The sequence below is a fragment of the Symphodus melops genome, assembly GCF_947650265.1.
Source record: "Symphodus melops genome assembly, chromosome: 6".
In the NCBI taxonomy this organism is placed as follows: domain Eukaryota; kingdom Metazoa; phylum Chordata; class Actinopteri; order Labriformes; family Labridae; genus Symphodus; species Symphodus melops.
In genome coordinates this window covers 15,210,030-15,234,490 of record NC_136696.1, presented here as the reverse complement: position 1 = coordinate 15,234,490, position 24,461 = coordinate 15,210,030, and the positions used below count along the sequence as shown (strand labels likewise).

At 41.4% G+C, this 24,461-nt stretch overlaps 1 protein-coding gene across 1 annotated transcript; it reads left to right on the top strand.

Moving 5' to 3' along the window:
* The first annotated feature begins 1,549 nt into the window (after positions 1-1,549).
* hgfb (hepatocyte growth factor b) lies at positions 1,550-20,886 on the top strand. Its single transcript, XM_079345978.1, has 18 exons — positions 1,550-1,732; positions 3,277-3,436; positions 3,674-3,786; positions 4,391-4,505; positions 6,086-6,234; positions 7,991-8,111; positions 9,115-9,233; positions 12,261-12,426; positions 12,516-12,649; positions 13,498-13,591; positions 15,239-15,369; positions 16,160-16,189; positions 16,732-16,837; positions 17,411-17,485; positions 17,713-17,862; positions 18,021-18,127; positions 18,497-18,639; positions 19,130-20,886. Exons 1-18 carry the CDS (start codon positions 1,684-1,686, stop codon positions 19,307-19,309), a joined length of 2,142 nt encoding a protein of 713 aa, XP_079202104.1. The 5' UTR covers positions 1,550-1,683; the 3' UTR covers positions 19,310-20,886.
* The last annotated feature ends 3,575 nt before the right edge of the window (positions 20,887-24,461 follow it).

The following is a 24,461-nucleotide window of genomic DNA, read 5'->3' as shown; positions in this document are numbered from 1 at the left end:
GTCATTACCAGCTGCATGGAGATATGAAGTTTCTGGCAATAACCAGCCACAGATGTCAGGAGTCTTGAATGGTGACGGCACTCGTATGTGGGAGCAGTGGGCTACTGGCTGTGTCTCTCTCTCTCTCTCTCTCTCTCTGATTTCCATCTTCTAGCAGAAGCTGTTGCTCTCAGACGCTGCGAAAAAAACACACCCACTGGATTCCTGCTAGGAGAGTCAGTAATGAGATTGTGGTGATGAGAGCTTTTTGTTGGTGAAGGTTATCCAGTCATCTGCTGCTTGTTATGTACGAGCATGCGTGTTTGTTGATAGTGATGGGCAGGAAGCAGAAAACATAAGGCTCTGAATGCCTGAAGTAGACGGTGAATGAAGTTGTGTGTCGCATGCATTTCCAGGTAAAGGAGGCTTTAAAGAAAAAGAGAAGGGAATGGAGAATAATTAGGACTTGTGCTGTATTCCAGTGAAAGCATCTGAGTCATGGCTGATTGTTTATTATTGCGAGTGGCTCTGTGGTCCATGTCAGGAGGCCTCGGGAGTATTACTCATTGAACCACAGAGAATATAGAGATGGAGCCTGCCTCCCTCTGCATATTTATCCACCTTTTCCCTCTGGGTTGTTATGTGCACATGGTGTGACTCTAAAGAAACTACCGGGAATCCCCATCAAACTGTAACTCCTGATCTTCACTGTGATAACTGATGTGATTTTTACCTAAACGGGGCCACATTTCACATGCTAAGACTTTGGCTAAGTGTCATCTCCTATCTCGCGCTGTCATCGCTGGCAACAGAGGTGACACTCAGGAGATACTGTGTCCTCTTACAGCCTCTCACCAGTAACCTCTTATCTAAGACAGTATAGGGGGGGAAGAAAAGTAGCGTAAACAACCCTCCTCCCACCCACCTTTTTTCTTCTGCATCCCCACTAAGTCTGCCGTCACAGACAAGTGCCTGCCAATATTTCACTCTGCACAGTGTGCTGCCCGGTAATTGTGTTAAAAGATACAGAATAACGGAGGGGTGCTGCAGCGTGAGGCTGTGTCAAAGAGACGGATGGACACAGAATGAGCAAAATAATTACAATGCATCCTATTATGTTTGTCCCTGTGAATAAGTGTTTCTGTTTTCTGTTCACTTATTTTGAATAAGTCCCTTATGTATAGTGCACAACTTAGTGAATTAGAAAAGACTAATAGCCTTAATGGAAAGGTAGTTGTTGCATATTTGTAAAGTCAGGTCTATTCATTTAAGTTTTATAGTGAAGGAGATAGGGGTGAAAAAAAGAGAGTAAGAAAGAACCAGTCTGCTATTATAAACGTTATTATTTTGAAAGGGCTTTAAGAAAACATCAGCCTATAGACACAGTTACAATTTTGATGACAACATGTGGCTGTAGCTTCTGCAATATTGAATCAAGTCAAATGAATGTGTATCAGTGCAAACTGGGGAAGAGAGAGAGAGAGAGAGAGAGAGAGAGAGAGAGAGAGAGAGAGAGTCACACACGCAAACAGAGGGGGAGAGCGAGGCAGAGAGGGAGGGAGCGAGGGAGAGAGAGAAGTACTTAGAGAGGAGACGCATCCTCCGCACAGTGGTGAAAGCAACATCTCCTGTCCGCGTTCCGACAGAACAGCGAAAAGCGTTTAGTTGTGCCCATCTTAAACTTTGATTCAGAATAACGCGAGGATGTGGATTTATGCTCTTCTGTTTCCTCTCTTCGTTGTTTCTTGCTCTGGTAAGTTTAGCGGAAAACATTTTTTACAACTGCTGTGGTCGAGCTGTTGCGGCTGCACGCGCGCCGGAGCTGCCCCTGCACCCGACCAGGACGGACAAACTGGAGTAAAGAAAGCTGCATTCATTGAACTTTATCATAGGCTTTTTTTTTTTTTTTTTTTTAAATATATATGAAACGACCAGACCTCTACAGCAGGACTCTTTACGATCTCTACGACGTTACACATGAGCAATTTTAGAACATATTAATTGTGTTTTTCATCTTATTCAGTCAAGATGTTTGGAATATATTCTCAGCACATTTTTGTTATTATGTTGAATTTAATGGGGCTTTTTAATTTCAGCTCTCCAAGACTATTCATCCTCACTTGACCAGTGCGCATTATAACTCGCGCACTATACGGATCAATACATCTGAATAGATCACAAGACGAATAAAATAAACGTTAAAAGTAAAAAGATGCAAACCACTGTCCCATGATGTGACCCATATTCAAATCTAATGAGAGGTGCAGTCATCCTGTGGTCCTAACAGAGCGTGATTTTGCGGCTCACTGAACCTGCAGGCACTCAGGCAGAGAAACTGCCAAGCCAGTCAAGTTGACAAACGGACAATCGTTATTACTCCAGTTCTCTGATATGCTCCCCACTTCTCCAAACAACCGCAATACAGAAGTTAAGAAGCTCTGTCATTGGAAGCCTTTCTTTGGTTATTGAATACATGATAAGTAATTAATAAGAAACAGCTTTCCAGGGACCTTTCAAACGGAATCACCATGTGATGCAGTTTTTTTTTTTTTTTTTGTGCTGATAGAAGGTCTTGAACCGGCTGAGGGGCAAATAGGCAGAGTTCGAATAAGCAGGAGGAGAAAGAAACATGCCTTTCAGTCTAAATGTAAAAGCCTGACTCTAAATCTGCTGAGCAGTTGCTTATGGGCATTTAAAGCACTGATTCCTCTGTCTGTCTGTGTGAAAACTTGCATAGTTGTATACAGAGGGGAGGGGGGACAGCGGGTGTGTATTGTAACTAATGTCTTGTGTCCTGCCTGTCTGTATACTGCTACTGGATGCCTTGAATTTCCCTCGGGATCAATAAAGTATCTATCTATCTATCTATCTATCTATCTATCTATCTATCTATCTATCTATCTATCTATCTATCTATCTATCTATCTATCTATCTATCTATCTATCTATCTAGCATCTAGTAAATTAGAAACATAATGCTACTCCTTATATACTGTATGCCTGTCTATAATGTATTTAAAGTAAAATAACAGAAGGTATTAAGTATGATGAACTTGTGGTAACAATGAGTTTGAATTAACGTCATCTGAGCTGTATTCCCTGAAGCTGCAGAACAGACAAGCCCTTAGACTGTCACAAAACTCAAATGTTTCTGGTTAAATACCTACATAATGAAGTTTAATGTGAATTATGACCTTAATCAAGGATGGTGTTTAAATCATGCAGATGACTGCCAGCTTGACTTGTAAATGCAGGGAGTGCTGAGCTGTCATGGTTGATTGTGTAATTATGTTTCAGAGGGCAAGAGAAATGCGCTCCAGGACTACCAGAAGACTGACGGTATACGTCTGGTGCTGGTGACTCCTGATTCCTCCCATCTGACCAAAAGCAGGAAGCTGAGCATGGCCAAGTGTGCCAAAAGCTGCAGTCGCAACAAGAGACTCCCCTTCACCTGCAGGTCTGTCTGTCAGCTGCACTGTTACCGTTTGCCTTTCTGTTACTCATGAATGTTAGTTTGGAAGAGAGTTAAGAGGGCGTTTTCAAGTTGCTTACCTTAATTATGTTTCGGAAGGTAAAATGCTCTGTTGTTAATCCTGTTTAGGTTCCTGCTTTGCATACTCCTGTTTATTTGCCTGGAGACACTGAAAGAAAACTGACCATTATGCACTTCACTTTCCCCCATCTCATCTTCTAGAGCATTCCTCTATGATCATAAAAACAGGAAATGCCAGTGGCTGTCGTTTGACAGGAACTCACCAGGAGCTCAAAGCCAGCAGGACTTCAACTATCAACTCTATCAAAAGAAAGGTGCCCGTTACTTTTTTAGTCTTTTTTTATTGATTTATTTATTTTTTAAACCGAGTGCTGGTTTCAAATAGGGGGAGATGTATGTGGGGTTGTTTACTAAAATGTTGTCTCCCCATGTCACCCTCTAAAAAATGTCCCCCGTGGTCCAGTCAGCAATGTGGCTTTAGTGCACTTGTTTGTTTTTAGAGCATGTAAAAAGAGTTTTACATCTCTATAAAGGGCTGCTTACAGGGTTATTGTAGCCTTTTAATGATATCATCCCTCAACAGGAAGACAAGGAAGGGCAAGGACATTTGTCGTGTTTACTGTGTCGCCGCATATTATGGCCCATTTTCTGTCATTACACGGTGTTTGTTTAAACGATGGAAACCCCCCCCCCCCCACCCTCCTCATGGTCACATGCAAGTTGTGCAGCCTCTTTTACTGGATCCAAATGTTTTAAGGGAAGATTAGGAAAACAGATTTTTCTTCTCCATGTTACAGCTGAACATCTGTCTGTTTTCTTCATCATCCTGACTGGCGCTGTGTGGATAACATTTTATATACAGGTTGTTTCTCCTCACTTTTTTTTTTTTTTTTTTAATCTTTCGGTCTCTTTTTTCAGATTATGTTCGAGAGTGCATTGTGGGTACCGGTCAGAGCTACAGGGGGCGGAGGTCGGTGACAGTGAGCGGGATCCTGTGCCAGGCATGGGCCTCTCCTTTCCCTCACGAACACAAGTGAGAACCTTACATACATTCACCACAAAGTCAAACAAAGTTGTGTCAAAGCTTCTTCTTACCGTAAGTGCTGACCTGTTTGTGATGCAATTAGCTAGTAGCTAGGGGCTAGCCTGTACATGTGCTTATGTGTGTATGAGTATGATACATTAGGGGTTGATTAGGCTCCTGGGAGCAGTCATTCATCAGAACTGACCTCATTGTAACGCTTTACAGAGTCACAGATCATTTCCTGCTGCGGCCCTACTGTTTATCTAGGTGTGCATGAGTGTACTCGTCTGTGTGTGTTTTGCTCGGATTAGGATCATATCTAATATGCAGCTTTTGGTTAAGCTTTAGGTATCCCTCCCAGCTAAAGCTCATGTTTCAATAAGGGAGCCAACCAAGGGATGATTCAGCTCCCTGTAGGAAAAAAAATCCATTAAATTGAGTTTAAAAGAAAAGTTTCAAGGGAAGCAAAGCCTTCTGTAGGATTATGAAAGTTGGATTAGCAATGATCTTAAGGAACTGTATCCTTTACAAAAAAAAAAGTCCAACAAAGTAATATGTCTGCGATCCAGTTGAATGGAGATGCTACGTTATTGAGAAAAACAAACCCAGGATATATTTCCAAAGCTTTACATTTCAAACAGATACACTATCTCATTGTTTCCCGTCAAAAACACAAAGAAGCTGCGTCATTTGAAGGCAGTGATTGGTAAAACACGGAAGTATAACAAAGGCAGAGTTTATCATTTACAAACAGTATCGGCAATCAGAAATATAACACCCACCTTAAAGACCTTTATTATTTTTTAACTACATTCTTCTTCCTGCACACTCTTCACTCAGAGCTTTTCAATGGCTCTGAAAGGCTGTGCAGTGTGATTTCAAAGCAGCAGACGAATCAAAGAGGGCAGTTTGAGTTTGCGATGAACCTTGTTCAAGTGCTATTAATCTCCCTGCAGATAAGGACTTTATCTACAGAGGCACATGTATACTACATCAGCCAATAAACATACATACGTACAGATTGAATTGTCATCTGTGAAAGGTTACTTCTGTTCTTCTGAGAAGTTTCATTTCTGTTCTCGTCATAAGAGACTTCGACTGAAATTCTACTTCAGCACCATCTTTAATCATCATTTGGAAAAACACAGTTTGACAAAAAGTCTGCACTCCAGGCTCGTCATCACGACTGACGACGACAGCCATGTGCTCGCCTGATGTCGAAGATCTGAGTCATTTGTCGGAGTGTTTACTTGACGTTCAGAACCTGCCTCATGGAAAACTAACATTGCATCAACTCATTAACCTTGTTACACTTGTTTGATTTTTAGTCAGATTTACCATCAATAACTTGCATACTTGTTAGTTTTTATTGGTCGATTCAACAGGCAGGTAGAGCAACAGCTCTCTCACAAAATGCGTAGGTGATTTGTCATACAGCCAGAGATGAAAGACAACACAAACTGTGGCCTTGGGTGTTTTTTTTTTCTTTTTTTTCCTTTAAGAGGTTGCTCTACTTGTTAGCTGAGGTATTTGGCAGCCGATCTCAGTGCATGTGTCTGTTTGTGTAACTGCGTTTCTGCTCCTGACAGATTCACATCCAAGAGGTTCAGGAAGATGGACCTCAGAAAAAACTACTGTCGCAACCCAGACAACTCCACCGTCGGACCCTGGTGCTTTACCACTGACCCCCGGCCACACCTCAGACACCAGGAGTGTGGCATACCTCAGTGTTCACAAGGTGGGCCACAGAAACATAGACCCATGCACACACACACACACACACACACACACACAGAAAAAAAAGGACATGTATCCATCTGAGCACGCATTTATTTAAAAATAATGCCCATTTCAAATTTCAAATTGCCTCTCTAATTGAGGCTTGATGGTCTGAAATGAGCTGCAGTAAATTACACAGATCTTTGGGGCGAAGCAAAGCTGGCTGTAACTGTGCTCTCCTCTACCTTTGTGTGTGTGTGTGTGTGTGTGTGTGTGTGGAGGGGGGGGGGGGTCTTGCTGTTGCCAGCTGCAGCTGTTTCCAGGTGTGTGGTTCCGTTTATGCTGTCCTCTCTCATTGCATCAAGTTCAGGGTTTGCAAGTGACTTGAACCTAAAGAGGACAGAGCTGGAATGTTGGAGAATATTTATCCCCTGTCGTCTCCTTACATATAAACTGTTAGCTGTTTCATTCATCCCCGTGCACACAAAGAGGAAACTGTTTAGTAATGGATCTGTACAAGTAAAACTTCGATAGTTACTTTTCCAAGGTTTTTTTTTTATTTGTTTTTTATTTTTTTATTTTTTTTGGGGGGGGGCTTAATGTTATATCTCTCTCTCACACACACATAAACAAACATACACACACACACACACACATTGCTGTGAGACGCTGAAGTCTCATACACAGAGGTTTCGATCAGACAGGACTCAAACATGCTGTTCCACCAGGTTATCGCTATGGTTGTGACAGCAGCGCTTACGTTTTTATGATCATTCTGAAGAAACTAACCAGAGGGCTTTCCCTTGAAATGAGCCAGCATTAATAATAAACATACACCCAGACATGCCAACACGGTGTTTGGCGTACACACATGCACATGCAGCCAGTGGTTAAAATGTGCGCCGTCATGACAACAGTGGACTCATAAACATCTGGTTCTAATCCTCATGTTCTCTGTTGTTTACACTAGACCGAGAGTACCACGGAACAAATGGTGCCCTCGCGACATCAAAGGGTTTCACAGCTTCATTAGTACGACACATCATATGTTGTTTCATAGATTAAGTGCAGTGTTTAATGTCTTAACTTAAGGGACATCATTTAAGTTTTACAGGAGCTTTTATTGTGAAGTGTTGCGTAATCATTTGAGGGCAGAAATTCACAAACTAAACTGTATTGAGTTTTGACCTACTGTGTTTCTATCTGAGGCTGTACTGTAGGTGCTCTGCACTCAATCGTAACATTTAGTGTACTTTTATCACCATCATCATGGTAATTTTTCTCTTTTTTTTTTTTAAAACTCTATTTTTTTTGTTGGTTATCCCTGTGGGGAAATTTCAAATAACTGTGAGTAACTTTGATTAATTTAATTTTGTGTTCTGACTACCTCTGTGAAAACACCATGCTTTAAACCTTGGCAGATCCTGTTGTGTATGTACAAAGCATCTTCTACGAAAAAATCTTACCCTCATTCCTTTTTACTGAAAGTAAAACTTCCTGGGGTAAATGTAAACAAAGGCTCTTTCGGACCGTGAACTGTGTATGGGTTGGTCCTGTTCCGACCTGGTGGCAGTGCTGAAAGGAATTTGAAATGCCTTTTTATTTGCAGATGGTCTGGTTTGCTTTTGTAGGTCATGTAATATCATTGAGTTTGTTCCATAACTGGTTAAAAAAGGCCTAAAAGTACACTTTCAGTGGAAAAAGGGAATGTGTTTTGGGTAAAACAATTCTTGTTTTCTCTAAGATGTTGCTCTGTTTGTGTCATTGCTGCGTAGTTGAGTGTATAACCTGTAATGGGGAAGATTACAGAGGACCAATGGACCACACAGAAAGTGGAAAGGAATGCCAGCGCTGGGACCTGGACGGACCACACAAACACCTGTACCACCCCAAGAGGTATAACACACACAAATCGACACGCATGCATCTGCATCGCACTAAATCGTACATGGTCAGTCATTATAAAGACCACACACACAGACTAACTGTAATTTTGCAGTGAAATGCAAGAGCATACTCAACGTACTGACAAGGTTTTTAAGTGGGGCTGTAGTGCACGAACAAAGTGATCTGGAGGCTTTCCATGTGCCATCTCAATCTCGACTGTAATTGTGTGTTTTTAGCAGCACTTTGCTGGGAAAACTCGCGCAATCCAACTTAATTGGCCCAAATTCCTTTAAGCTCTCAGTAAAGCAAACAAGAGTCCAGCCGTGAGATAAGCTTATACCTATTTAAGGGAGGCTATATTTTATAGCCTGCATTAGTATTCCTTACATGATCTCTTTGTGTAAGTGTGTGTGTGTGTGTGTGTGTGTGTGTGTATACGTGTCTGTGTCGAAAGAGTGCTCCAGCCAGTCGTATGGCAGGTGGTCTGGATTAGCAGGGACTCGTTAACACATCCTTAATCATCCCAGTGTTTGTGTGAACTAGGTCCCAGACTGCTCACAGCACTAATGTAATGAGAGGGTCCCTCAGACCTGATGCTGCATGCCTCGGAGCGGGAGGCCTGGAGGGATGAGGGACTTTTGGGTTGACTTGCTGTAGAACACCTGTAGTCGTACTGCTTATTATCTCCCTCCTTCCACTGAGAGCTAAGCAGATTCACAGATGGAGTCCTTGTTGCACCATTCCAGTTGTTAATGCTTCTGTTGCATGCAATGTTGAATTATCCCTCAATTCTACACTGTTCTCAGAGGGATTCAGACTGAAAATGGAAACATGTTTTTCTATACTTTTCTCTCTGGTGATGGTCAGTTGAATGATGCTATTTTGAATATCTTCTAGAGATCTTCAATTCAGTTATGCTATGTGGTAAACTATAGTGTGACACCATTTTTGTTTGACTTTTTCACTCAATTAAAGCGGCTAAAATCCTATAACTGTGCATGTTTTGTATTAGGTATCCTGACAAAGGCCTGGATGACAACTATTGTAGGAACCCAGACGGACGCCACAGACCCTGGTGCTTTACCATGGACCCCAGCACACCCTGGGAGTACTGTGACATCAAAGTTTGTGGTAGGCGTGTGTGAATGTGGTGTGTGTGTGTGTGTGTGTGTGTGTGTGTGTGTGTGTGTGTGTGTGTGTGTGTGTGTGTGTGTGTGTGTGTGTAAAGTGTGTTTAAATGCATACACAAGTGGAAGTCTATCTATGTTTGTGCGTGGGGGTGTTTGTGTTCTGTACAAGCCCATAAAGTGCATTGACTAAACCAAAATATAACTGCCTGTACCTCTAATTAACAGTTCCCCTTCCCATCATTAGCCAGTTCTATAGAACACACACACACACACACACACACACACACACACACCTACACACACACAGAGTTCCCCTCCTCAGGTTTGGCTCTCTGTTATGTCTTCTCTAATAGCCTGAATGTTTATTTCCCCCTACGCCACTGACCTGCTGTTTATTGTTCTATGCCAGCTCTTATGTGCGGGAGTCAAGCTGCACAGGGCTCAGTGACTGCTCCACATTAACCTCTTGTTACACACACAGACACAACACAAGGGTCATACACACTACAAGAAGCCCACTTCTATTACACCTCTCAAGTGTGATGGATGTGTATGCTCGTGGTGTTTGTCCAACATCTGTTTTGTTTGTCTACACTCGTAGTAAAGCAGCAGATACTGTATGATCTAACCTGTAATCAGTGATGAGTCACTGAAACAGCCCCTGTGGCCTTGTAGAACCTGAAACAGAAAGTTCACTGGTGTTATTGTTGGGCAATGCCTCTCTCTCCTGAGTGTGTGACTGGCCTGTTTGCCTGCTACAATCATCTGCAGTCCTGGCACCACATTTACTAGATGGCACTCCTCCATGTAGACCCTGTGATTCACTGGTCCCCCTGGTTTTTACCCCCCTCCCATCCTGCACTGTCTGCATCTTTCCTTGTCTGTCCAACTCTGATATGGGACTTTGTTGGGAACCAACCATCTTTACGACCCAGTTAGTCTAATAATCAAAACAATGCAGGGAGGGGAGAGCAGGAAACAGAGAGACAAAGCATTCTTTTGTCAAAGCCTGCTCTTTTGTTTACCGTCACAACTAATGTGTATCTATTTTTAGACACACTGATTGAAAACGGATGGTTAAGAGTGTTGATGATTTGCAATTTAACACAAATCGGGCCAATAAACTACACCAATTTAATTAATTAGTAGAGTTGATAAAGGCAGGTGGTAAAGATATTAAATCTGTCAAAGCACTGTTTACACTGATTTTCTCTTCTGTGAATATTTCCTGGCTGTTTATAATTATCTTTTTATGTGCTACAAAACCCTGATATAAACCAGATATGGCAATAGAGAAGTATTTGCAGCTCAAATGTAAACACATTAAAGACCTGCGAGTGCAGACACACTGGTATGTTCAGGCCAATTCATTCTGGGCTTCACTCCTAATCCGTGCAAATTGTCAATTACTGTTTGGAACACTAGGTGTTGACAGTAGGGAGATAAAATCTGGCTATGTGTGATTTTTACGCCTACAATGGAGACCTCAGCATTGTGTCTTTGAGTGGGAGCAATAATAGAAGGGCATGGGAATGGGAAACCATGCATCGGGATGTGGTTGATCAATGTTTGCGTGCAGTCACACCTTTAGTTTAATCATTTCCAACCCTCTCTGCAGATTATCATTTTTACTAATTATAGTTTCCCATATTTCTCCATCAATTTCATCCAGGCTTGGAAGTTATGCAAGTCTTGTATAACTTATATTCAAAGTCCTTTTTCTATTTTGAACCTCAAAATTCAGGATGGAGTAGGTTTGGGGAATCACCTGCTGCAGCATAAATATCCTCTGCTCAGTTTTCTGTAGCTTTCTTCAATATAGGTCTTCAGTTATTTGAAAGTAAAAAATGATGAAATGTAAATGTAAACTAAATACTTTACTAAACTTTGTTAACAAGTAGCAAACTCCGGTCTTGCAAAATGAAGCCAATGTGGAAATGCAGAATCCTGCAGGTCATTGAGAGTCCGCTTGAGGCTGGCTTCAGGAACCTCAGATGTCACATAAACACCACAACCAAAGAAGCCGTTTTTAAAGTATAAATTTAACAATATGATACAAAAAAAGAAATGGGTCTGATTAGTTATTGCCATCATTGGCAAATACTGTAACGGGGAGTGATTTTTGTTAAATGGCTCTGTTTAGATTTTATGATTGATACGTTGTCCATAGTTAGGCGCGTAGCTGATCGGTTTATCAGAAGAAGAAGAAGAAGAAGAAGAAGTTATACTTTATTAATCCCACGAGGGGAAATTCGGTTTACACTCTGTCTAATGACACACACATAGGCCGAGATACACACTCATGCACAAACAGGGTTCCAGTGACATGCATTAATGGAGAGGTCTCAGAGTGAGGGGGCTGCCCACAGCGAGCGCTCCAGAGCAGTTTTGGGGTTCGGTGCCTTGCTCAGGGGCACCTCGGCAGTGCTCAGGAAATGGACTGGCACCTCTCCAGCTACCAGACCAATTTCCGGACTTGGTCCGTGCCGGGACTTGAACCGGCGACCCTCCGGTTCCCAACCCAAGTCCCTACAGACTAGTATGGCGGCTGCTGCTGATGACCCTCCAGTGCCCCCTGCCATAAGAGATGGCTTACGTCACTTTGGCTTTGTCCATTAATATTTATAGTCTATTGTTGTTACTGTATTTGCTGAGGGTTTTTCTGAGGGAGCTAATGCACAATTGTCTTTACGCGGTATATTTTGCATTTATACTTTAAGATTTGTTTGTTGATTGTTTTGTGGTGCTTTTAAGGGCCATGGACTTGGTTTGTTTGTAGGAAATAGCTTTATGGCCAAAAAAGGTCTGGAAATACAAAGTGAATTTTTGGGTGTTTTTGAAAGACACACGTATCATACCACCACACAATTCCATAGCCTCAACCAATTACCCTCTGTTTTATTTACCAGTAACATTTAAAAGTGCTGAAGAACTATGCAAATACTGTTTTCAAAATCTGGCTAATCAAACACATAAAATTACTCCTTGGACAATAACCCACCCCTAATTACTTTTTGCTCTTTCACAGAAACACCTCCTAAAAGTAATTTGGTGGAAACAACACAATGTTACCAGGGCAGAGGAGACAGTTACAGGGGGACAGTAGACCTATTGCCCACCGGACTGACCTGCCAACGCTGGGACTCTCAGTATCCCCATAACCACACATTCATACCTGAAGCCTACCGCTGCAAGTGAGTCAAACAGCCATTACACTTGCTTGCCAACCTGCATGCATTTATCTCTGCACAGATTACTTCATGACATTCTCTGTGTTTTCCAGAGACCTGAGAGAAAACTACTGCCGCAATCCAGATGGCCAAGAACTCCCCTGGTGCTTCACTACAGACCCAAGAGTCCGGACCATGTTCTGCACCAACATTGTTCAGTGCGGCACTCAAGACAAGCCTATCAGTGGTGAGAATCTAAATGGCTTTATTTCACAATCAAAACAGCGAGGGAAAAGTGGATTTTCTCTTTTTCTGAAGCAGAGAAATATTCAGCATTTTCATATTTGTAGACAGCAGAGTTCACATGAGACCCAGTAGATGTTCATATTGGCTTGTAACCTTGTGTTGTATCCCTGCGGGGATCTGTAGCCCTATCAGACTGTGGGAACTGACCACCATGCCTCACACTAACAAACTCTGACAGCCGCTCAACGTCACAGACTGTCAGGTTTTACTAGACAGGGGGAGATGGAGTGGAGGGATTAGTGCTGGATGGGATTCTTGCTTGGGGTGCATGAGATTTTTAAGGCAAAGATGTAGATTAATGGCTGAGTGCACACATGCAAATTCCCCAAGAGATCTTCTGGGGATATGTCTTTGAGATTACTTGGATTTGCACTGGGATTATAAAATCTCTCGGTGGTCGAGTTGTGGTCTTCCCTTGAGGATCGAATACATTCCAACATATAAAATTAGGTGCAGGGTGACAGACGTCTTAAAATTCGTATTTATGTGTGTTTTCAAAAGGACAGCTTCTTCTCATTCTGAGTTCTGCCAATTCAAACTGCAACCACAATAGCTAAATGTTTTTTTTCTTTGTGTGATTTATTACATGTAGGGCTGATTTCTTTATACATTTTGTACAGCAATACTACAGGACAACAATAGCACAAACTGTTATTGTGATGGCTATAGAGGCTAAATAATAGTTAGCAGAGTCTATTGAGCTTAATTAAAAAAAAAAAAAAATCTGTACAAACGTGAAGTAGGAAGAATACCTGTCTCAGTTTGTGCCCCCTTCTTCTCCGAATACAGATTGCTATGAAGGCTTTGGAGAGAATTACCAAGGAGAGCTGTCAAGGACTAGATCAAACCTGCCTTGTGCTCCCTGGAGAGACCACAGTACCAGGTCAGCCGACTCGATCTCTTTTTTTCCCCTCTCTCTTTCTGACCTAATTACTTTCCCAAACTCCAGGATGATGCAGAAAACAGACCTGTGTCATCATTAAACTGTAAACAAGCTCCTCTGCCTTAAAAGACATATCAAGATGTCAAACAACCAAACTCGACATAACTCACCAGAGTGAGGTTAACTTAGGTTAGGTACGAAAAGCCGAATGGGATTAGAAGAAACCACTGATAGTGAGCAGAAGATATGCACATTTCAAACATTTCAGTAGGAGAAAGATAAATTCAATCCTTGTTCTGCCTTAAGCCCGTTTCCACAAAGCGGTCTGGGTCACTTCGGTTCGGTAGCATTTTATTGGCGTTTCCACCGACAAAAGTTGGGAATGGTACCAAAATAAGGGATCTGTACAGTCCTGCTTTTTCGTTACCCTTCTGTTGGGGTATCAAGGGTACTGAAGCGGCCCTAAAGGTTTACTTTTATTTTCCGTGTCCTGTTCTTGTTCTTGAACATAAGTTAGTAGCGGGCTACACTGTATTGGGCTGCTATGATGTCACACTATTTCGCGTCTATCTCCATCTTGCTGACACTCCGCTTTTCAAATAAGGCTATAGTTGGCTGTGGAAACGTAAGCAAGATCAGAATGCACCGTACCAAACTGAACTAAAATGCACAGAACCAAACTGGACTGCTTGGTGGAAAAGGGGCTTTAGTGTGCAGAGTAATTTGTCAAGAACCATGTGTGCAAACCTGAGATGTGGTGGTTAGTGGGGAGAGGGCGACCCATAATAGACCAAGTAAGTTTCAGCGTCGTTGGCTGATCAGGTCTCAGGTCTCTATCTTCTCAGAGGAGGAAATAGCTCCTACGGGTGCCGTGACTAGCATCTCTAGCATCTCCTAATGGCTGGAGAAGTATTTCCCTGGAGATGACCTAACGCAGCTGGAATGACTCCCAGTAATAACTTGGCTGGGGGATATACACTTCACTCCCCACCTATGACCCCAAACTCCTTCTTTGTAGGGAGCACTTCAAAGCCAATCGGCTGCACTGCTTGGCTCCTGCCCAGGGGTCAAAAGTCAGGGTTAGTGAGTCACACTGAGTGCTGACTGTTTTGCTAGCTGCGAGAAATAATTCACATTCAAAAAACTACAACTAAAAGAAAACTAAGGATCACAGTGATTTTGTTAGCCAGCTTCCCTCTTCTGTTTCCCTTTTCACCCTTACAATATCAGCCCTTGAATTTAGTGTGGGAAAAAGTTTTGTGTGCGTTTTCAAATTCTCACGTGTGGGATGTTTCTGCATGAGCACATATAAAATATTTGAGTGTATGTGGGTGCATTCTGTTTCAGTGAGTAATTTCTCTGCAGATCACCGTCTTATCTTGTCCACAGAGACAGACAGAGCCTACACAGCTGTGCAGTTTGATTGTCTAAGATCGTATCTGACTTATTAAGTTCAGCTTAATAGTTATAAATCGCAGACAAATACTTTTTTTTTTGCTTTCTTTAGATGCCAAGTTCTTTTCTCAAAAGGGATAACCAGAGTAAATAAAAAAGCCATGTTATGTTTAAAATGAATCTCTGTCATATTGAGTGTTGACAAGAGAGAATTAGATGAGAAGATCTTTTTTTGTGTGTGTGTTTGTTCAGTGGTGAGAGGGGCATGCTGACGGCTGGACTGGAGGGAAACTACTGCAGAAACCCTGATAAGGACAAACATGGTCCCTGGTGTTACTCCAACAATTCTGCCATTCCCTGGGACTACTGCAATGTCAAACCATGTGAGTGCATGCAATACCTTCAACAATAAACACAATCAGAAACAGAGACAGCTAGAAAAAAGAAAATCTGGGCGACTGTGAAAATCGAAACTTGGTCATGATTTTCTATCCGAGCTTGTGGATTTCTTGCGGTGTGTCTCACTTACACACAGACTTTATTTGCAGTGTGTAGATCGGTCTACACTCTCAGGTCAGTGTGTGTTAGAGGAGATTCACAACTCATCCAGAAGACAGGGAGAGAGCGTGTTCTAACCATTCCCACATGTGGCTCTTGAGAGTGTGTGTGTGTTTGCCTGTTTTTGATCATTTCTCTGTTCGTGGCATTGTGTTTCTTTGGTGTTGGTGTCTAATGTTAGTCTGGCCAATAAAATGGTATAGTTAAACAAGGTTTGTACCAGCTATTAAAAGACCTGACCTGGTTCTGTGTGGTTGAAATTAACATTTGCCTTACTTACCATGGGAAGTTTTTTTTTTTGCACACAATGCTTCTGTGTTCAAAAGATGTTGAGGCTGTTTATTTCCTATGCATCTTAATGCTGAGGTAAGGTACACTTAATGAACTGCAATTGGGAAGTAAAGTAAATTGCTCTTTAAATTGTGTGAGACTAATTGAAGTACTCGCCTTAACCAGTTAAATAGGAAAGGTTACTGAAGAATTGCACCTGTTTTTTACTTTAGTTTTGAAATCAGTTCAACCACCATAAATGTCACACCTGAGTGTGAGCTTGCCTCTTTCCCTGAACATTTTAACAACGCCTAATCCTGTGCATCTCTTTTCTCATCCTTGCAGGTGATTCTTCTCAGAACACCATTCCGCTGGGTGAGTATCTGTCAGCTGCTCTGTCTGTCTCAGCTTCTGATCTGTATTTGAAAGCCCCTGATCTGGCAAGGTTGTAATGTTTATAGAAACTGATTGAGTCCCTTTTGTCTCCAGCTCTTATTCCACATGATGCTTTACATTATTTTGTCAAGGGGAATCTGTTTTTTGTGCATTTTTGGGTATAAACAAAACCAATGTGTGTGTTTATTCTTTTTCACATAATAACTCAAGTATGTAAGATATAGCCCTTCATCACTTAACATAAAGAGTTTAAATTACACCCATGTGATACATAAACAGTCTCACTTACCACCTTAATGAATAGCCTCATTAGTATATCCGCAATGTGTTGTATATTGCGATGGTTATTATATGGGATCATTAGGCAGCTCAAGTGCCTCTTGTATTTTATCTGTGTAAACAATAACTCACCATTAAACGACATGTCTGCCTATGAATGTCTCGTTACATACTGCAGTAAACAAACACAGTGAAACATATATTCACTGTATGCGTTTGTTTGTCTGCAACCTTCTTTACAGGTGAGCTGGCCTCTGTGGGGTGCTTTGTCCATAAACGAACCAGGATAGTTGGAGGAGCTCCAGTGGGCATATCTGATGGCAGTTGGATGGTCAGCATACAGAAAGGGTAGGGCGATGCATTTCATATTCAGAACTTTTTCTCCTCCACTGAAGGAGAACAGTAGAGCATGCTGACTCACATTTTTTGGTTCTTGTGGATGGTTAAAATGCCCCTTCAGAGGAAACATGGCCTATGCATGTGCAAATTCGGTGGTACCTTTTTATGATTTGACATAATGTCACAGCTTTGATAGTCAATATGTCTTGGTCTTAAGAACGCTACAATGCTGGAGAAATGCAGTAAATGCTAAAGAGTGAAATCTGCAGTGCTTTGAGTGTCCACTTGATGGGGGCTACAAGAAGAACCAAGCAAGAACCATTTTGATTTTATGAAGGTTTAAAGTTCAGAATCACAAACGTTTTCTAGTGCATTCACATACAAGGCAGTTTGTCTCGGTGTATTGGTGCAAAAACAGGTAACATTGGAAATACCCAAATATAACTACCTTAGATCATCATCTCACGTTTTTGGTGAACATTATTTCTGTCAATTCTCTACTACTTCACAGTGCCTTTAAACTCTTGGTGTCCTCAATAAGTTTGCTAATGTATATTTGTATTTATTTTGCCCTCTCTTTAGCTCGATGCACTGGTGCGGAGGCTCGCTAATACGAGAGGAGTGGGTTCTCACTGACAGACAGTGCTTCTCCTCATGGTAACTTCATTGCTTGCTCTGTTTTCTTTCCCTTCCCTCGGAAGTGTATGTTCTTACACCCATACAGTGTAAGATTTATGTTTCTAGTTTATATGCTTTTCTCTTTATTTAAGCACAACCTCCTAAGTAGTTCTCTGCTGCTGCTGCAGTATGTACAGTCTATCAATCTGTGAAAGTGCAAGTGAGCCATTTTATTAAGTTCTAACTCTTGCCTTGTGCCTGTCCAGTGTGCCAGACCTTAGCGAGTATCGGGTGTGGTTAGGAGTCTCAGATATTGGAGACGGTGCTCCTGACTGGTCCTTGAGACAGGAAGTCAGCATAGCTCATGTGATATGTGGTCCAGAGGGCTCCAGTTTAGCCCTCATACGGCTGTCTAAGTGAGTACCTGGGAAAGTCATCTCACAGATACACTGACATATGTTTGTGTGCATTTTGGATAATAATGATTAATAATAATTATAATAATAATAATATTAATAATAATAATGTTTTTTTTGTTTTTTTTTAACTTTGTATGGTCATTTATTCTGTCCAGGCCAGCCCTTCCAGCAGACAATGTTCATACAATTCAGCTACCTGTGGCTGGGTGCTCAATCCCAGAAGGAACAATATGTAAAATGTACGGCTGGGGAGAAACTAAAGGTAATGATATTCTATATTCGACAATAACTGCTGATGTTGTATTCATGCAATCCCTGCAGGTTTGTGATATATTGCTTTTATATTGGATTTCTCCTGCAGCAGTCTCAGATTGATCTATATCATTTCATAGAATTAATTTATAAGGTGGATGTGAAAGTATATTGCAAGACAGTTTTCCTTAATCTAAGGCCTGTTTTTCGAACTATATTTTAGTCCTTCTAGGTGGGTGGCTTAAACAAAAAGGATTTGAAACGATTTCTGCAAAAAAAAATCTGACTTTCCTCACACTTTGCTCTTGAAATCAGATTGTGCCAAAAAAATGTCGGAGTCTAAACATGGGTATTAAAATGCCATCTTTAACACTTGCAGGCACTGGCCATGATGACGTATTGAAGGCGGTCAACCTGCCCATCGTCAACAATGAAAGGTGTAGAGAGCTGCACAGAGGGAACCTCCACATCACCAACACCAAGATCTGTGCAGGAGGCAAACGGAACGAGGGAGTGTGTGAGGTAAACTGTTACTACTTTCATATTCTCTTCCTAATGAGGCTTTTCAGCATTCAAACATGGGGCTAATAACTGTTAAAAAAAATTACTCAGAATAAACACTCCAGACTGAGAATTCACATGGTGGATTCTGTATTTGTTGGTAAACAAGAACAGAGTGTTAAACCTTTAGAACACGTAATTGTTCCAAGGATGAATTTATAAGAGCATCAGATCCTCAAAGCTCAGTTAGACTCATATCTCAAACACATGTTCTTAGAATCCGTAGGCTTAGTATTCAGTCTGTAGAAAACAGAGCAGCTGGAGACTGTTGCAATGCATTTCATCAGCGATCAAAGCCGAGCGCTTGCGGTGTCTCGCTGTCCATGTTCACAAATGGTGTAGTGCTGGCGGTCTCTGAGAGCATTCAAAATGCTTTCATTAGATGCAAACAGTAATGATAGCCACTTGTCAACCACTAACCAAAAAGAACAATCTGTTTCTCCTTCTGCAGAGGGATTACGGAGGCCCTCTTGTTTGTCAGGACGGGGACATCAAGGTAATTGTGGGAGTCAGTGTCCATGGTCGAGGCTGTGCTCGTGCCAACCAGCCTGGCATCTTCATCAACGTGCCCTTCTACACGCAGTGGATCTACAAGGTCTTCAAATACTACCCCAACCCGGAGAGCATCTAGAGGACACCACATTCTCCAGAGGACTAAACAAACCTAGAACTGCTACTTGTGTAAATCTAGCAGTGCGCTCAGGACACATGGTTTCTATGTTGTTCATGGCTACAATTCCCACAGACTGATATGAATCTGATCGAAGGACACACTGTGAAGCAAGAATTTAACATACCACAACCTGAGGCTGCCGTGATTTTGAAGTCATTGGTGGTCAAATGAAGAGTAAAAGTTGACACCATGCATATCTTAGACAAAGGATATAGATTGAGAAAGCAGCTTATGGTAAAATAAGGGACCATTTACAATGTCAAATGTGACAGTAACAAAGACATATTGACACACTGTGGTTGCGATTGAGTTTGGCTTTTTTTTTTTTTTTGCTACTTTCATTCCTTTGGTAGCAAATTCACCCGAGTGGTATGTGTGCATGTGAATACTCTTGATTCCTGGCATTACTTGAATGTTTTTGAACACCAAAGTGCAGTGGTTCAGCAGCTCCCTCTGTCGAGTACATCAATGGGCCACTTAGAAAACTATCCAGAGGTAGGGCAATGTTAAGGGCACTCTTTACCGGGCTCCAAGCATCTTGAGGGGCTTGGATGAAGTGGTTCTTACTGTACATAGTATTTTAATGAGTGTATTTGTGACACTCTTAAGCTGATTTGGGTCTTATAGATCTATGACGAGAGACGGTGATGTCGTGTTAGGCATACTAATGATGTACAGTGTGTAATCTGCATTTCAGCTTTTTGTCAAGTTTTTCTTTTTTTTCTTTGTTTCAGCAGTACAGAAACACCAAGTCAGAATCCATTTTGCAGGATTGTAAAGTGACACTGACTGTAGAGAGTGTACATACTCTTTGCATTCTGTGTAGTTGGAAGGAATGGATAGTTAATAAGGCCTTATAGGATTTGAATAAAGCAGGACATGTAACTTTGAAAACCAAATATTTCCTCGAAGTCATGTCTTGATTCAGTGTGGTATTTGGGTGAATTTGTTTTTGTACATTTTTCTGCAGCAGTGTCAGGACAACTGCAGAAGTGTGTGTGTGTGTGTGTGTGTGTGTGTGTGTGTGTGTGTGTGTGTGTGTGCGCGCGTGCTGGAGCAGGAGCTCAATGAATTATCCTCTCCCCACACTCAGACCTTGGCGGACCCCCAATTCTAATCCACTCTGGATGCAAGTGTCACAAAGACTGTCACTTCAAACTTTGTGGAGAGAAGAAGAAGAAGAAGAGACTCTTTTTTTTTCTCCGTAGCGACATTGTCTGTAATTGTTGCTTCTTAACGGCCCTTGAAACAAATTAGCACAGCTCCTTTGGTAGAGTCAATGACTGAGATTGCTTTTTATTATAGCTGCATTGTCTGTGAGAGTGACAAAGTGTGTGTGGTTGTGTGAGCACTGAAAGATGCTGCGAGCTGCTATATTCTACAGGTTGTACAGTAACGTCTTATGTTCTCTGTATTATATACATTCATTATAAAATGAACGTCATCTTACCCAATATGCTAAGTGTTAAACCTAATTTCAGCAATTATTTGAAATGTTTAACAATGTCTGTCACTATATTAAATGTTTTTCTTAATCTCAGAGTCTTGAGATCTTTTGTATTTGAAAATGTCAGTGTATCTGTTTGAAATCATTTACAGTGTTTTGAATGCAAATCAGAGTCGGTCCTAGTGCCTGCTGTGTGATCCAATCAAGACTGTAGTGCTTCCCTACCAGTAGATGGCACCACAGTAGCACACAGACTAGAAACATGTCTTGGTAATCTTGCTAATCTCTCTCTCTCTCTCTCTCTCTCTCTCTCTCTCTCTCTCTCTCTCTCTCTCTCTCTCTCACACACACACACACACAACATTAAAAGCTCCAGTCCCAACCAGTTACATACACACACACACACACACACAGTTTTTTGTCTCCCTTGTAGCGGTTCTAAATCAAATACTTTCACAAAACGGCAACTTACTCTGCAGGCGCCTTATTCAGGATTTAAACCACATGGAGTGACATAGATCTCTGAGAATATGATTGCATGAATGTGTGTGTGTGTGTGTGTGTGTGAAAGCGTGCACTGAGAGCTGGAGATTAGTTTGGATTCCTTGATGCCGTATTATAGAATACATGGAGCAAGCAGAAAATACACACGGATAGCATTTTATGTTGCTATGCACACGTTGTGCATAGATGCTGACACAACGCACATGTATACAGTACACACACACAATCAAACGTGTGCACACACACACACACAGACACACACAAACCGCTCTATGAGAACAGCTAGTGTAGCGGCATCAAAGGGAGATGAAGGGTAAGAAGTTTGCTTTCATCTGCAGGTCAGCTGGATGGACAGAAAGACAGGAAGTGTGGACGTAAACAAAAAGATGGACAGATTGATAGCGGCAAATGCACACACACACTTTAATACACACATTTACATTGAACAGCTGACTTGACTATGGCTCAGTGCACCACAACATCTAAAACATAAACATGGTCTTATCAGGGATGTTTATACTACTGTAAGTGTGTGTGTGTGTGTGTTCTTTATGCAGTATAAAAATGTCTCCTATTAGGTAAAAATCACTTCAATCTTTAATTCTCCTTGAGCAACATCTTCAAAAATTCATCCATCCATCCTGAAACTAAAGTTCTCCCCTGAGTAGCCTTATAGATAAAGTGGCCTTTTTCAAAGCGAAAAAAATAGATATTTTAAAATAAAGTTTTGAAGTTTAATATGATTAAGAACGATAATAAAAAATACATGACAAAACATGGCGTAAAGGCAGAGAGAACCTTGAATTTCATTTTGTATCCAAGAACATCTTGTACCCAAGACCCGCTGTTCATGTATGGGTGTTCTATCGGATTCAGTCTGTATTGGAGTCATGAATGAATATGGCATTTCCTGATACAGTTCAAGCTAAACCTCCAGCTGGCTGCCCATTGAAATTCTAACAAAGTCAGAGGGAACTCTCAGATGCCGCCACAGTCGGCTGCCGATTGCATGCGGAGATCTAAGTGTGGCTGGTGGCGTCTGGATGCCTCAATGTCTGCAGCTGTATGTGCTTGTATGTATTACATGTGTGTCTGAGTGAGGGGGAAGACGACGGGTTGAGAGAAAGAAGGAGAATTAGACCGAGAGAGAGAGGCAAATGATTCCAGAGAAGGGCTTTTATAAGCCACAGGACTCCCATTACTGATCATTGACTTTCAGACTTAGTTAGGAATATCTTTCATAATCTAATTGGGTTGTCTTTGTAATGTCATTTAAACTCCTTTCAGGCACTTTCTCCTCCCTCTGCGGACTCTCGTTTTAGGATTCGGTCTTTGCAGTCCTACAATTGAGGCGAAATGATGCGTTTGCAGGATCATACTGCAGCTTTTCAAATCAGCCTTCAGTATCAGCGATTGATTCTGGAAGTTGACACTCCGTTCCAACCTCTCCATTAGCTCACCATTAAGATGACTCTCGCTTTTCATAGTAACTCAGCAGACAGTGAAACAAAGAGATGAAAAATGCACTGCCTTCAGACACTTCACAGAGATAAACTGTCTGAATATCTCTGGGGACTTTCAAATGTGTAAACAATTTCTGCATAACTTGAAATGTATGAAAGACTGTTGTGCTTCCTACCGAGCTTAGAAAACACGATTTTATTGAGCTTGCGAGAAATTGTAACTCGGAAGCGGGGAGGTAGAGCAATCTATATGCAGCGTACACGCTATGAGCACAATGCTCGTGAAATTAACTGTCCAAGTCAAACAAAGTGTTTCATAAACATGTGGATTGCTTGGTGTTGAGTGGCTGACTAAAAGTGCCTGACTAACGTCTCATTGTAGAAATGTTGACGGAAGAGGTGAGGTGTGCCGTGAGAAAACTTCAGAGGAACATATACTTGATGTGGTGAAGTGAGCTCATTTTGGCTTGAGTAATGCATGGTCTTTAAGCTTTTCCATGGATTTCTGTTTCTGGTTCATTCGTTATTGGAGGATAGTTTGTATTATGTACCAACAACAGATAAAGTGGCGCCATTTAATCTAGAAAGGACCAACCCAAAGGATAAAAACGCTGCAATTACCTTTAGTGTCTGAAGAGATCATACCAGAGTTCATGTCTTGGTTCTCAGAGATAGATTTCAGTGTGTATCGGCCAATACCTTTCACATCGAGCAGGGAGACGCATGGTTCACTCAGCAGAAAAAGAGACAGAAACTAAGCCTCAGGTATTTGCGAAAGAAATAATTTGACTATTTGAGCTTTTTTCGCCAGCTGGTCATGTGATTTTTAATGATGTCACCATTTCATGTTTACTACTTATTGGACTGCCCCCAAGTGGTCAAAATCAGACTACTATCACTGTTACTAAAATAATAATAAAATAAATAACAATTTGGACCAAAAGATATCTTCCACACTTGTCACTCAGCTGTTGTATTTGATAGTATTGTAGCAATATAAAAACATTAGGCATCATTTTCATAGCACAGCCGACTGAAGTATAGGGCTAATAAAGACTGATGTCCTGAGAAAGCCACTGCACTGAGGGGGAAATCCAATTTAGTAACTATGTGATCCTTTTTTCTGGAAAATTCTGTGGCTGATTTTAGATCCAGGACTTGCATCAGTGTTTTCTTATTGTGTGTAGAACGGAACGGAATCATAGTTTAGACTAAACCGCAGAGATGGAAAAATAAATGTTAATTTGTTTACAAAAATCAGATGTGGTCAGAAACATGAAGCTTGGAGACGCATATCTTTTTTTTCATTACTGTAGCAGCTTGCTTTCTAATCAAGCTGCTAGATTGAATCTGGCTTGCCAAGTTCTGAAATTCATGTGGAAATCCAATTTTTGTTTTTTACCACAACTCAAAACTCTGTCCTAGTTTTGACAGATCTCATAAGAACAGTATACCTCAGTGATTTTGGGGGGGTTTCTGGAAATCTGGCAGAAACAAGGAAGAGAGTAAAGTGTTCTTTGCTCATCAACTGCTTTGCAAACACCCTGAAGAAAAGCAGTTAATCCCCAACAGTTGAAAGGAAGAGCCTCGAAGCCCAACAAGGGACACAGAATATTTACACTGGGCAGCTAGGTGTGGATAAAATCCTGGACTCACACTACCTTTCCTCACACCATAAAGAATAAGAAGATTGGAA

Excerpts from the sequence above, each read along its gene's own strand:
- hgfb (XM_079345978.1), top strand. The coding sequence starts at position 1,684 with ATGTGGATTTATGCTCTTCTGTTTCCTCTCTTCGTTGTTTCTTGCTCT. Across the intron at positions 17,486-17,712 it reads AGACAGTGCTTCTCCTCATG|TGTGCCAGACCTTAGCGAGT; the intron begins GTAACTTCATTG and ends GTGCCTGTCCAG. Across the intron at positions 18,128-18,496 it reads CGGCTGGGGAGAAACTAAAG|GCACTGGCCATGATGACGTA; the intron begins GTAATGATATTC and ends TAACACTTGCAG.